Source organism: Xenopus laevis, chromosome 6L (assembly GCF_017654675.1).
Source record: "Xenopus laevis strain J_2021 chromosome 6L, Xenopus_laevis_v10.1, whole genome shotgun sequence".
NCBI classification, from domain to species: domain Eukaryota; kingdom Metazoa; phylum Chordata; class Amphibia; order Anura; family Pipidae; genus Xenopus; species Xenopus laevis.
The window spans coordinates 161,681,519-161,696,398 of record NC_054381.1 but is presented as its reverse complement, the minus strand read 5'-3'; the positions used below and the strand labels follow the sequence as shown (position 1 = coordinate 161,696,398).

The 14,880-nt window shown below is 38.1% G+C and overlaps 1 protein-coding gene across 1 annotated transcript; it reads right to left on the bottom strand.

Moving 5' to 3' along the window:
• Positions 1-243: 243 nt before the first annotated feature.
• Positions 244-12,885, bottom strand: LOC108718617 (mucin-2). Its single transcript, XM_041567008.1, has 4 exons — positions 12,713-12,885; positions 3,625-8,640; positions 1,091-1,164; positions 244-502 (listed from the first exon to the last, which is right to left on the bottom strand). The coding sequence occupies exons 1-4, from the start codon at positions 12,771-12,773 to the stop codon at positions 386-388; spliced, it is 5,268 nt and encodes a 1,755-aa protein (XP_041422942.1). The 5' UTR covers positions 12,774-12,885; the 3' UTR covers positions 244-385.
• Between the last annotated feature and the right edge of the window lie 1,995 nt (positions 12,886-14,880).

The following is a 14,880-nucleotide window of genomic DNA, read 5'->3' as shown; positions in this document are numbered from 1 at the left end:
TACCTAACAGATAGATAGATAGATCTCACGGTTGCTGCCGGATGAGACGTCAGGGAATAAAGAGATTTGGAAGAGAGGCAGAAAATTTTAAGTGATTCAGGAAAAAAGCCAGAAAAATATAAGCTATTTGGAAAAAAGGCAAAAAAGTTTAAGCGATTCAGAAAAAAGCCTGAAAAATCTAAATGGTTTGGAAAAAAGCCAGAAAAATTTAAGCGATTCGAAAAAAAAAGCTAGAAAAATGTAAGCGAGTTCAAAAAAAGCTAGAAAAATGTAAGCGATTTGGAAAAAAAACAGAAAAATGTGAGCAAAAACTTAAAGGTGAACCACCCATTTAATGATGTCATTATTCTGTAGCTCTTCATCAAAGAAGAACCCGGGTCAGAATTCATTGGGTCGCAGTCGTTGAGTTTATCAGAGATTCACAATTCACTGTGTTGCTGCCCGAACCCCAAGTCAATGTAATGTCACTTCTCTTGTATTTGGGCAGAAACGTGGAACAAATCTTGAAAAGAAAGAAAGTAAAGTAACATTTACATTCCTGGTGTGTATTGGTGGATTCAGCTGTACCATGTGACATATAATAACTGAATGATGGAGAATTGGGGGTTCTATGGGGGGGGTCTCCTCATATCTGTATTTTACCTTCACATATTCAGTTACACAGTGTTCCCCTGTCTCTGGAAATAAAAGCACTGCCCTATGTCTGTTCTATTAAGGTATGACAGAAATGTACAGCGCTGTGTATACAACAAGTGTAACATTATTGTTGTGTTTGTGTAACCAGACAGGGAGGAACATATACAGTAATTATACATCTCATTACTAATATTACCTGTTGTATTTTGTCTTCACTTTTTCCCTAGAGTTTAGAAGTCATTTGAGCTCTATTTTAAAGTTATTAAGAATATTCTCCGTGATACAAGCAACCAATAAGCAAATTAACTGTAACATAGATGTTATTTCTGTTATCTTTTATCTCTGCCCATTTAGTCAAAGTGACCAGCTGATGGCAGTAGTGAGCTGGCAGAGAGTTACAGACACTGATGGAACAATCCAGCTGTTAAATGGTGCAACGAATGTTGGTCATTACCTTTTGCACAAGTGCGTCCATTGCAGCAGCAGAGGTTAGAGGAACAGAGCTCCTAAATCTTAGCAGAGCAGCATCTGCGGAAGGAACAATAACTGTAATGTGTGAGAAGGCAGGTATAACATGTCAATGGTGTAATAATTAAAGGACAAATGGCACACAGGCATCACATGAGACAGAGACTCCCAGCATTGTATGGCACAGAGACTCTCAACATCAAATGAGACAGAGACTCCCAGCATCGCATGGCACGGTGACTCCCAGCATCACATGAGACAGAGACTCTCAGCATCACATGAGACAGCGACTCCCAGCATCGCATTGCACAGAGACTCCCAGCATCACATAAGACAGAGACTCCCAGCATCACATAAGACAGAGACTCCCAGCATCACATGAGACAGAGACTCCCAGCATCACATGGCACAGAGACTACACAGAGCATTACATAAGACAGAGACTCCCAGCATCACATGAGACAGAGACTCCCAGCATCACATGACACCTGTTATATGGTATCAAAAAGCCCAGAGACCCATCAAATGGCAACCTGACACATAAGGACATATATTGCCCCCAAAAACACAAAAAAACTGACGGTTCATGGCACATGCAATATTGCGCGGGTCCAAAATTCAACTGTGTGAAGTGCAAAGTTCTGATTTGGATGCAAAATTGAGCTCACATTGATACAATTCAGGAGGTATTTGCACCCATACATGTTCTTGTGCAACTTGTTTCAAGTACTAATGTCCCTTTAGCCCCATCATGCTGAATTGCACTCACTGGTGTAAGGAAAGCCTAGAACTATCAGCAGTTTGGATCAACCAGTCATTCCAGGGATTTCCTTACTGGTTTTGGTCAATAGCCAAACTGACTTGTATCAAGTGAATGGAATGCTAATATCCTAAACACCACAACCCCCAGCAATGACTAGAGATTTGGAGATTTGATGTTAGTGCCCAATTCTCCTGATCACTCGTATATCACATCACTTTGTGTCTCTCCATCATTATCAGGTGGATAATACATGTTGCTGGGGGGGTTAGAAGTGCCCTGCCCAACGTAAACTCTACTGAGGAATATGCCGGAACCTGCTGGGCCACATTCTTGTCTAATTCACCAACAGTAAATGCCATTGTTATGTATTAACTGGAATTATTTGTATATACAACACAGATTCCACTATACACACAATGTAAACATCCCGGGAGATTATTATTATAATAGTAATAAAAGCAGGGGAAGTAAAAATAGAACAATGTTGAAAAAAATGCATGCAATTTTAGAATGTAAGCTCTAAGGAGCAGGTTTCAATTGACCTCTTATAAGTCAATATTACAGTGATCCCCAACCAGTGGCTTGTGAACAAGTTGTTGCTCCCCAACCCCTTTAAAGGGCATGTAAAGGCAAAAAAATAAAATCCCATTTTTACTTTATTTAATGAAAAAGAAACCTATGTCCAATATACTTTCATTAAAAAAATATGTACCGTTTTTATAAGAAACCTGACTGTATGCAGTGAAATTCTCCCTTCATTTACTGCTGTGGATAGGAATTGTCAGACGGCCCCTAACTGCTCTGCAGGGAAACAATCATACTTATGTACAGCAGGGGGAGCCCCCACCTTACTTCCCAGCCATGCAGAACTCAAGCAGCTTTGTTTATGACGATCCCTAAGCAGCCCAGACCACACTGAGCATGTGCACTTAGTCTTAGTCTTGCAAACATGTTTAACAAAGTTACAAGATGGTGACCCCCTGTGGCCAACTTTGAAAGCATAAATCATGTTTGATTAGGCTTGTGGTGCAGTAAGTTCATGTTTATATTTAGTATACAAAATACAGCATTTTTAGCCTTATTCTATTTTAGAATTTACATGCCCTTTAAACAGGTGCTTATTTATAAATTCCTGACTTGGAGGAAGATTTGGGAGGCATAAAAACCAGGTGTACTGCCAAACAGAGTCTCATGTAGTCAGCCAGTCCACATAGGGGCTACCAATAGCCAATCACAGCACTTATTTTCCACCACCCATTAACATTTGTCAATCTTGTGTTGTTCCCCAACTCTTTTTACATCTGAATATATCTCACGGGTGAAAAAATTTGGGGACCCCCAGTATAAAGTCTGTACACTTGACATATACACCCTTCCCATGTACAACACTGGAGAATATGTTGGTGCTTTATAAATAAAACACAAGGTATAACTGAGTTTCATAACACAGAGTGACGTACTTCACATGGATGATATTTTACCCCACCCCTACATGTTCCAAGGACTTTGACTTCTCTATGACTCACATCTCAACAACAGGTCCCAATATACTTTTACAAACAGAAACAGGCAGATCAGAGAAGAGTAAACCTAAGAATGTGGCCAAAATGTAGGAAAAGAGTTCATAGTGGTTGTATTATTACAAAAACATTCAGCTGTTTGCACCAGTTTGTGTCAGTCCACAACTAACTAACATTGAATGTTATTGAAGAGAGAATATCAAGGGAGGTAAAGACAAATATCAGAATAACACTCACTCTTTGGTATGTTTGATGATGCTGCTGTGGTAAGGATGGTTTTTGTATTTGTAGTGGGTTTCTGGCTGGTTAGGGTCTCCTGTGTAGATTTGTTGGATACAACAGTAGTTATCATAGTACTTTCTGATGGTCTCATGGTAGGTGCCATCATGGTTGTGGTTCCTATGGTTAAAGTCAGTGTAGTTTCCATTGCAGTTGTTGTATTTGTAATAGCACTTGTTGTGGGCTGTAATGTTGTAGTGGCATTGGTAGATGATATTGTTATTGGTTTTGTTGTAGTTGCCACTGTTGTGGATAGTGATTTTGTAGATCCATTAGTAGATACTAATGTTGTTTTGGTTGTGGAGAAGGGTTCTGCTTTTGTCAGTGCTACAGGTTTTGATGTAGTTGAAGGTGTGGAATTGGAAATCTCAGTTGTTGATATAATCGTAGGATTTACTGAAGTATCTTTAGTTGTTGATATGGTAGATGACATTGTAGTTTCAGTTGTTAGATTTGTAGTAGTAGCAATTGTTGTGGGCTCTAATGTTGCAATGGCATTTGTTGATAATATTGTTGTTTGTTTTGTAGTAGTTGCCAGTGTTGTGGGATGTAATTGTGAAGTGCTACTGGTAGATACTATTGTTGTTACTGGTGTGGTAATGAGATCTGTTTTTATCACAGTTGCAGGTTGTGATGCAGTTGCTGGTATGGAAGTGGGAGTCTCAGTTGTTGCAATAGTAGTAGATTGTATTAAAGTAGATTTAAGTTCTGTTGTAAAAACGTGTTCTGCAGTCAAATTCTTAGTTGTTTCCACGGTAAGAGGTTCTGAGGCAGTTTTCATTGTATAAAGTTCTGTAGTAGAAAGTTCAGTAGTAACAGATGGTTCTTCAGTCAAACTCTTAGTTGTTTCCACAGTAGGAGATTCTGAGGCTGTTTTCATGGTATGATGTTCTGTAATGTAAAGTTCAGTAGTAATAAAATGTTCTTCAGTTAACGTCTTTGTTGTTTCCACAGTAGGAGACTCTGAGGCTGTTTCCATAGTATGAAGTTCTGTAGTATAAAGTTCAGTAGTAACAGTTGGTTCTTCAGTCAAACTCTTAGTTGTTTCCACAGTAGGAGATTCTGAGGCTGTTTTCATGGTATGATGTTCTGTAATGTAAAGTTCAGTAGTAATAAAATGTTCTTCAGTTAACGTCTTTGTTGTTTCCACAGTAGGAGATTCTGAGGCTTTTTCCATAGTATGAAGTTCTGTAGTAGAAAGTTCAGTAGCAGCAGATGGTTCTTTGGTCAGATTTTCAGCTGTTTTCATAGTAGAAGGTTCTTTAGACAAAGTCTTGGTTGTTTCAACAGTAAGTGATTCTGAGGCTGTTTCCATTGTATAATGTACTGTAGTAAAAAGTCCAGTATTAACAGTTGGTTCTTCAGTCAAACTCTTAGTTGTTTCCACAGTTGGAGATTCTGAGGCTGTTTTCATGGTAAGATGTTCTGTAGTGTAAAGTTCAGTAGTAACAAAATGTTCTTCAGTTAACGTCTTTGTTGTTTCCACAGTGGGAGACTCTGAGGCTGTTTCCATAGTATGAAGTTTTGTAGTAGAAAGTTCAGTAGTAACAGTTGGTTCTTCAGTCAAACTCTTAGTTGTTTCCACAGTAGGAGATTCTGAGGCTGTTTCCATGATATAAAGTTCTGTAGTGTAATGTTCAGTAGTAACAAAATGTTCTTCAGTTGAAGTCTTGGTTGTTTCCACAGTAGGTGATTCTGATGCTGTTTCTACTGAATAAAGTTCTGTAGTGAAAAATTCAGTAGTAACAGGAGGTTCTTCAGTAAAAGTCCTGGTTTTTTCCACAGTAGAAAATTCTGAAGTTGTTTCCATTGAATAAAGTTCTGTAGTAAACCATTTAGTAGTACTAGGTTCTTTGTTGAATCTATTGGTTGTTTGAATACTAGGTGATTCTGATGCTGTTTCCATTGTATGAAGTTCTGTAGTAAAAAGTTCAGTAGTAACAGAAGGTTCTTTGGTTAAAATCTCAGTCGTTTCCACAACAGGAGATTTTGAGGATTTTTCCATTGTATAAAGTTCTGTGGTGAAAGTATCAGTAGGTGTAGAAGATTGTTCAGTCAAATTAGTATAATGTTCTGAAGGTTCTTCAGTGAAAAACTTAATTGTTTGGACATTAACAGATTCTGAGGTTAAAATATCAGTTGGTTCCCTCGTGTAGTATTCTCTAGTATAAAATTCAGTAGTAAATGTGATTTCCACAGGAGCGGGTTTTGATGTTTTGGTATCGGTTGTGTACATTGTATGAGGTTGTGTTATAAAAAGATCAGTAGTTACAGTGATGTCTTCAGTCAATTTTTCAGTTGTTTCCTCTGTAGTAGGTTCTGGTGTTGAGTCATTTGATTGTGCTGTGTAAAGTTCTGCAGTAGAAATTTCAATTTCTTTTGTAGTATTAATAGATGGAGTTTCAGTCAAAGACTTTGCTGCTTCTACAGTGGCAGATTCTGAGGTTGAAGCTTCATGGGATTTCATTGTAGCAGGATCTACAGTAGAAAAGTCTGTGGGTAGTTTATTCATTTGCATTGTTGCAGATTGTGATGTTAAGGTATCACTTGTTTCCATTGTATAACGTTCTGCAGTAACAGAATGTTCTTCAGTCAAATATTCAATTGTTAAAGAAGATTGTTCTGTCGAATACTCTGTTTCCTCTACAGTAGTTGATGATGTTGTTTCCTCTGTTGTAGATTCTGATGTTGAGTCAGTTGTGTAAGGTTGTGCAGGAGAAAAGTCATCAGCTTCTGTGGTACTAGAAGGTTCTTCTATGGGAAACTTGGTTGTTTGGACAGAAGCAGTTTGCATTGTGTAAGATACTGATGTTAAGGCATTAGTTGATCCCATTCTATAAGGTTCCGTAGTAAGAGAATGTTCTTCAGTCAAAAACACAGTTGTTTGCACAGTAGCAGATTCTGAGGTTGAAGCATCACTTGGTTTTATTGTATATGTCTCTGTAGTATGAATTGTAGTTTTACCAGTTGATTCAGTTATAAACTCATTTGTTTCTGTTGTGGCAGATTCTGATGTTAAAACTGCAGTTGTTTGCATTGGGTAAGGTTCTGCAGTAGAAAACTCAGGTTCTACTTTTGTAGAAGGTTCTTCTAAGAGAACCCCAGTTGTTGTAGGAGACAATGATGTTAAGGCAGCAGTTGATTGCAATGTGTAAGGTTCTGAAGTAGAGAAGACAGGTTCTGCGGGCATTGATGTGGCAATTTTCTCTGTTGTTGATTCTGATGTTGAATCAGTTGTGTAAGGTTGTGCAGGAGAAAAGTCAGCTTCTGTAGTAGTAGAAGGTTCTTCTCTGGGAAACTTGGTTGTTTGGACAGTAGCAGTTTGGATTGTGTAAGATACTGATGTTAAGGCATTAGTTGATCCCATTCTATAAGGTTCCGTAGTAAGAGAATGTTCTTCAGTCAAAAACACAGTTGTTTGCACAGTAGCAGATTCTGAGGTTGAAGCATCACTTGGTTTTATTGTATATGTTTCTGTAGTATGAATTGTAGTTTTACCAGTTGATTCGGTGATAAACTCAGTTGTTTCTGTTGTAGCAGATTCTGATGTTGATACTGCAGTTGTTTGCATTGTGTTAGGTTCTGCAGTAGAAAACTCAGGTTCTACTTTTGTAGAAAGTTCTTCTAAGAGAACCCCAGTTGTTGTAGGAGACCCTGATATTAAGGCAACAGTTTGCAATGTGTAAGGTTCTGAAGTAGAGAAGACAGGTTCTGCGGGCATTGATGTGGCAATTTCCTTAGTAGTAGATTCTGATGTTGAGGCATTAGTTGATTCCATTGTATAAGGTTTTGCAGTTGTAACATCAGTTGGGGAATGTGCTTCAGATGTAAGTTCAGTTGAGTCTGTTGTATAAAATTTTGATGTTGCAGCAATATTTGATTCCTGTGTATAATGTTCTGTAGTGAAATGTTTAGCTGGTTCCATTGTATAAGCATCTGTAGTAAAATACTTTGTTTGAGCAGTTTTTACTTCAGTAGTAAATGTAGATAATGCCTTTGTAGAAGGTTTGGGAAGCTCAGTTGTTACCTCTGTAGTAAAATCTGGAGTTGAGGGACCAATTGTTTCTACTGCGTAAGAATGTAATTTAGTAGAATAATTAATTGTTTCTGCAGTAGCAAATTTTGAAATTGAGACATCTGTTGATTCTATTGTATAAGGCTTTGTTGTTGCACCTTCAGCTTCAGTAGTTGGAGAAAGTGCTTCAGTGGTAAGTTCAGTTGTTCCTCCTGTAGCAGATTCTGAGGCATTAACTGTTTCCATTGTGTGAGGTTCTGTAGTAAAATCTTCAAGGTCATTAGTTTTAGAAAGGATTTTTGTGGGAAATTCAACTGTTGAAGGTGCTTTGGTGCTAAAGTCATTGGTATCTGCTGTAGAAGACTCTGATGTTGAAGTCATTGCTGAATCAATCGTATAAGTATACTTTTCATTACTTGTAGGAGGTTTAGTCCCAAGGTCAGTTGTTTGGCGTGTAACAGTTGAGGTTGCTGTTGAGGATTCTGGTGTTTCTATTGTATTAGTTGCATTTTCTACAACTACAGAAATTGCTTTTGATGTTGAGTCATAAGTAAAAAGTTCTGTGGTTGAAAGTGTAGTTTTAGCAGTTGTAGAAGGTGCATCACCGGTGGGGAGCTCTGTACGTTCCCTCATAGTAGATCCAAGTGTTACTGCATCAGTGGAACTGAGAGTATAAACATCTGTCGTGGGAAATGCAATTTCAGACTTTTCAGTAGGTGTTTTGGTGATAGGCTGGGACATTGGCACAGATTCTGACAAGGAGTTTTTAGGTGATGGCTTTGCAATAGAATTCTCTGTTATGATGGTTGCAGTTGTTGTAACTAAATGAATCCCAGATTCATTCACTGATATAGTCTCCGAGGATGGATCTGGTGGATCTGGTGTATCTGGTGCTGTGCAGAGAGAATCTGTATCAGAAGAGCTTGCGTCAACATCAGTTGTCCCCTCTGCACAAAGTTCTGTCAAATTAAAAAAGCTGACACTTTAATCTGTCACAAAGAAAACAGTAAATTCCAACTTGGGCAGTAGATTGTTATCTAACGTATAACTATGTGAGTAAATATCTATTAAACTAATGTATATGACCTTCCAGAGAGAATTGAAATTATTATTAAATTATAATATCTGACTTGGTCGGATGTATAGACTTTCCAATTAAGCATTTTAAAATGAAGATTAGGGTATATTAGATCACCCATTGTTTGCTGCTATAACTACAGAATACTTTTTTGGGGATATGTAATAAAAGACACTAAGGGGCACATTTACTTAGCTCGAGTGAAGGAATAGAAGGAAAAAATACTTCGAATTTCAAATGTTTTTTTTGGCTACTTCGACCATCAAATTGGCGACTTCGAATAGAACGATTCGAACTAAAAATCGTTCGACTATTCAACCATTCGATAACCGAAGTACTGTCTCTTTAAAAAAAACTTTGTCCCCCTACTTCGCCACCTAAAACCTACCGAGGTGCAATGTTAGCCTATGGGGAAGGTCCCCATAGGCTTCCTAGCAATTTTTTGGTAGAAGAAAAATCGTTCGATCGATGGATTAAAATCGGTCGATCGAATGATTTTTCGTTCTATCGTTCGTCGTACTATTTGCGGTAAATCCTTCGACTTCAATATTCGAAGTAGAAGGATTTACACTCGGCAGTCGAATATTGAGGGTTAATTAACCCTCGATATTCGACCCTATGTAAATCTGACCCTAAGGGGCACATTTACTTAGCTGGAGTGAAGGAATAGAAGAACAAATACTTTGAATTTTGAATGGTTTTTTTTGGCTACTTCGACCTTCGACTTCGAATCGAACGATTCGAACTAAAAATCATTCGACTATTCGACCATTCGATAATCGAAGTACTGTTTCTTTAAAAAAACTTAGTCCCCCTACTTCGCAAACCAAAAACCTACCGAGGTGCAATGTCAGCCTATGGGGAAGGTCCCTAGCAATTTTTTGGTCGAAGAAAAATTGTTCGATCAATGGATTAAAATCCTTTGAATCGAACGATTTGAAGGATTTAATCGTTCAATCAAACGATTTTTCGTTCGATCGTTCGATCATTCGATCGTACTATTTGCGGTAAATCCTTGGACTTTGATATTCGAAGTCGAAGGATTTACATTCGGCAGTCGAATATCGAGGGTTAATGAACCCTCGATATTCTACCCTATGTAAATCTGCCCCTGAGGGATGTGTTTGCTAAAACTCAAATGTATCTAATTTTTTATTAAAACAAAGTCGACCTAACTCTTATCCATGAATTTAATTCATTTATCAAAAAATCAGCTCCAAAAAGTCAGTGCAAAAAAACTTTTTTTGAATTTGAATCGTGCTTCTTTTCCGAATTGACGCTCTGAAAAATTAATCGAATTGCCGCCTTGACAACTTGAATTTCGATCCTGATGTCAAGAAACATCTTCAGGGACTTCTGCCATGACCTCGACAGATTGGAGATGGACTATTTTCCGATTTTTAGCAGCTTTGGGGTATAATAAATCACTAAAAATATTTTTTTTCTCTAATTTTTTCTTTAAAAACTCGACCCAGAAAAATTCAAGGTTTATTAAATAGACCCCTACGTTTTCCCAGAAGTGGTATCTCATGACAACCAATCAGCAGGAAGATTTTGCTGGACACCTGCTTAAAAGCAAAAATCTTGTTGGTTGCTACTGGTTTTCCCATATGTTCATCTCTAATTGTTCCTATAGGATCTATTATCCTCAAAGCTGCTAAAATTCAAAATCCGAAAATACTCCATCTCAGAGGTCTGTAGAGATCATGTAGAAGTCAATGTAGACGTCAATGTAGAAGTCAATGTAGAAGTCAATGTAGAAGTCAATGTAGAAGTCAATGTAGACGTCAATGTAGAAGTCAATGTAGAAGTCAATGTAGAAGTCAATGTAGAAGTCAATGTAGACGTCAATGTAGAAGTCAATGTAGAAGTCAATGTAGAAATCAATGTAGACGTCAATGTAGAAGTCAATGTAGAAGTCAATGTAGAAGTCAATGTAGAAGTCAATGGCAGATGTCCCTGAAGTTGTTTCTTAACATCATGATCCACGTTGGTTTCCATCTGATAATAAGATAAATTTGAGTTGTCGCTGCTTAATTTGAGCTTCGGTTAAAAAAAACGTTGGACGATTCGAATTGGAGCACGAGTTTGTTGCAATGTTTTTTCACACCGACTTTTTTTGAGAAGAAGAATTATTGATAAATGAGTTAAATTCATGGATGGGAGTTAGGTTGACTTTTTTAAATAAAAAAAATTAAATAAATTTGAATTTTAGCTAAATGTACTCATCTATAATGTTGCTCTCTGCATATCTTTGTCTTAATTAAATAGTTATAAGCAATCAAGGAAGAAACCAGGGTTTTTATTAGAATTACATTTTTTCTGATTTTTTTTATTGTGTTTTTGAGCAAAATATAATTCAAAGCAACTTTCCGAAAGACATGAATTAAAACATTTCCATGCTTGTATGTTATTTGCAACTGAAAGCAGAATTCATTTGACTGTTTTGATTTTCTGCACTGCTGGTTCTGACTCCTTAAACGATGTACTTCAATTAAATTCAGGTAGCACACACCTTGTTCAAGCCTTGTTGGTTTGGGTGCACCTCCCACAGTCCTTTCACACTAGGTAACACTTGTAAATAGTCGAAAAGGGCCGCACTCCAAAATTACTTTTAAAAGCCTTTTTTCTTAATGGCAGGGCAGCATTACAGCAATGTTTTGAGTCTGGCAATCAAGCTTAATAAAGAGCCGTGCCAGGCTCGAAATGTTGCTGTAATGCTGCCCTGCCATTAAGATGGCAAAAATAAAGGCTTTTAAAAGTAATTTTGGAGTGCGGCCCTTTTCGAATATCCTTAAAGGGATACTGTCATGGGAAAAATTTTTTTTTTCAAAATGAATCAGTTAATAGTGCTGCTCCAGCAGAATTCTGCGCTGAAATCCATTTCTCAAAAGAGCAAACAGATTTTTTTATATTCAATTTTGAAATCTGACATGGGGCTAGACATATTGCCAATTTCCCAGCTGCCCCAAGTCATGTGACTTGTGCTCTGATAAACTTCAATCACTCTTTACTGCTGTACTGCAAGTTGGAGTGATATCACCCCCCTCCCTTTTCCTCCCCAGCAGCCAAACAAAAGAACAATGGGAAGGTAACCAGACAGCAGCTCCCTAACACAAGATAACAGCTGCCTGGTAGATCTAAGAACAACACTCAATAGTAAAATCCAGGTCCCACTGAGACACATTTAGTTACATTGAGAAGGAAAAACAGCATCTGCCAGAAAGCATTTCTCTCCTAAAGTGCAGGCACAAGTCACATGACCAGGGGCAGCTGGGAAATTGACAAAATGTCTAGCCCCATGTCAGATTTCAAAATTGAATATAAAAAAATCTGTTTGCTCTTTTGAGAAATGGATTTCAGTGCAGAATTCTGCTGGAGCAGCACTATTAACTGGTTCATTTTGGAAAAAACATTTTTTCCCATAACAGTATCCCTTTAAGCTTCAGTATGTGGCAGAAGCCGACTGATTAACGGAGCCAGAGGAGAACTTACTGTTGGTACATTATATCAAGAGTTGGGACCAGAGAACTGTGCAGCATGTTTTTTGGGTGATTTTCCCCTTTAATAGCATATTTATGGCTATTGTCATTGGGATATGTTTATACAGGTGAGTTGGTAGGAATTGCAGCCCCATTAACGCAGAGAGCTGAGCCAAGGAAACAGATGACATTTATGGACCATCACAAATTTACTAAAATTCTGCTGTACATATGGATTTGGGCAAAGGGACCTCATGGGGCTGACATGTATTTAGGTTACCCGTGTGCAGCTCCCACACTCCCATATTAATCGATAGTCACAGCTAAGGAAGAAAGTTGCATGTTTTAATGAACATTTATAAGTAAAGGGAAAGTAAAATCATCCATAAACAGTGGATGAAACTGATTATCATAATTAGCTTTTAGCATTTATTTAATGGAGTCTTAAAAAAGGAAACAAATGGAACGTACCATGTAGAACCAGAGAGAGGATCAGCATGATCCAGACACAGAGGTCCAGCTTGGGATCCATGGTTTAGTACAGCGATGCACACAAGTATCGAGCTCCTTTCCCCAAATGTTTCCTTTCAGTGTCATGAGTTCATCCTTACTGCAGGGCATTGCAGTTCAGCTTATTAGTCCAGGCTCTGGGTGGGCCGGCCCATGTAATGGAGAGCATGGGGCCAGTCTCCACTTCATCAAGGGAACATTATCACTCGCCTTTGTTAAAAAAGGAAAACAAATTGTGCTGGTCACTATACAGAGTTGCAGAACTGGAATTACCTGCCCTTAGACTCCAATCAAACCAGTTCATCAGACTTGTCCTTTACTCACCCGACTCAGGGATTTTTGTTCTATCCCAAGATAATGATAGAAATGGTTCCTACGTTCTAATGTGGTTACTGATTATTGAGCTTTCCATCTGTGTCTCTATATATTATATATATACTGTATATATGAGCACCAGAAGTGACCCATTAATTGCTAATGTTTATCCTTTGCCATTACATTGTGCAATGTTCACATATTGGTGCTGAATACAAAGTATCAGCTGAGAGGATAACAAACACTTGTTGGCTGGACATGATCTAATGGAATATTGTATTTAGATGGCGGCACTCAGGTATAAGTTGGCCTTTCCCCTGCCCCGAGCAATAATGATACATTAGGATTTGTACAAATATGTTACCAACACGAGGAGCTGGAGAAACGAGTAATGAGTCTAAAGCCATAAAGTGTTTGACATGAAAGAAATGAGAAAGAGTGAGTAAGCAGAATGTTCTGTTAAATGGGTTGTAACAACAAATAAGGAAAGTCTTGGATAAAAAGTTAAAAAAAAGTTCTCTCTACTGTAAATGATAAGGATATTAGAAGTCACTGAGGGGTTGTTCTGTGACCATATAAAGGCACAAGGCTGCAGGCTGAGTTATACAGGGAACTCTGAGTATCACTCATGTATTATAAGGGATAATGTACCCCCTGCTGTAAATGATAAGGATATTAGAAGTCACTGAGGGGTTGTTCTGTGACCATATAAAGGCACAAGGCTGCAGGCTGAGTTATACAGGGAACTCTGAGTATCACTCATGTATTATAAGGGATAATGTACCCCTACTGTAAATGATAAGGATATTAGAAGTCACTGAGGGGTTGTTCTGTGACCATATAAAGACACAAGGCTGCAGGCTGAGTTATACAGGGAACTCTGAGTATCACTCATGTATTATAAGGGATAATGTACCCCCTACTGTAAATGATAAGGATATTAGAAGTCACTGAGGGGTTGTTCTGTGACCATATACCTGTTTTTTCTAGTGCTGTTTTATCAACCCTATAGGAGCAAGCTGTGCCTGAAGAGAAGGAAGAATGGCTTAAAGGAATTGTTAATAAATTAAAAACTGGGTAAATAGAAAATATTAAATAATAATTAATAAAAAATGTATCTAATATAGTTAATTAGGCAAAAATGTAATGTATAAAGGCTGGAGTGAGTGGATGTGTAACATAATAGCCAGAACACTACTTCCTGCTTTTCAGCTCTCTAACTCTGAGTTAGTCAGTGACTATAAGGGGGGCCACATGGGACATAACTGTTCAGTGAGTTTGTAATTGATCCTCAGCATTCAGCTCAGATTCAAAAGCAACAGTTATGTCCCATGTGTCCTCCCCCTGAAGTCTCTCATTGGTTACTGCCTGGTAACCAATCAGTGGAAAGCAAGAGAGCTGAAAAGCAGGAAGTAGTGTTCTGGCTATTATGTTACACATCCAGTCACTCCAGCCTTTATACATTACATTTTTGCCTAACTAACTATATGAGAAACATTTTTTATTTTGCACAGCCTGTTTATTTACCCAGTTTTTATTTTTACACTGAACTGGTTTTTAAGGCCCAATATACACCAGTGTAAGATGGTCACCACCAAGTTTGGTGCCTTCACGATTGTCCAGTTGCATCTCACACTCTCTGGTTATATTTAGCAGCTGCCTCACATGGTCTTTCCCACATTTCACAAGGAGGGATTTGTGACACAGTCTTGAGTTTGCTCCAGGGTTCACGTCTATTGCAGCTGAAAATGTTTGTGTTATTTGTACACAATATAATCCAGGGGAGACTGTGCCAATGCTGAGATCTCACCAGA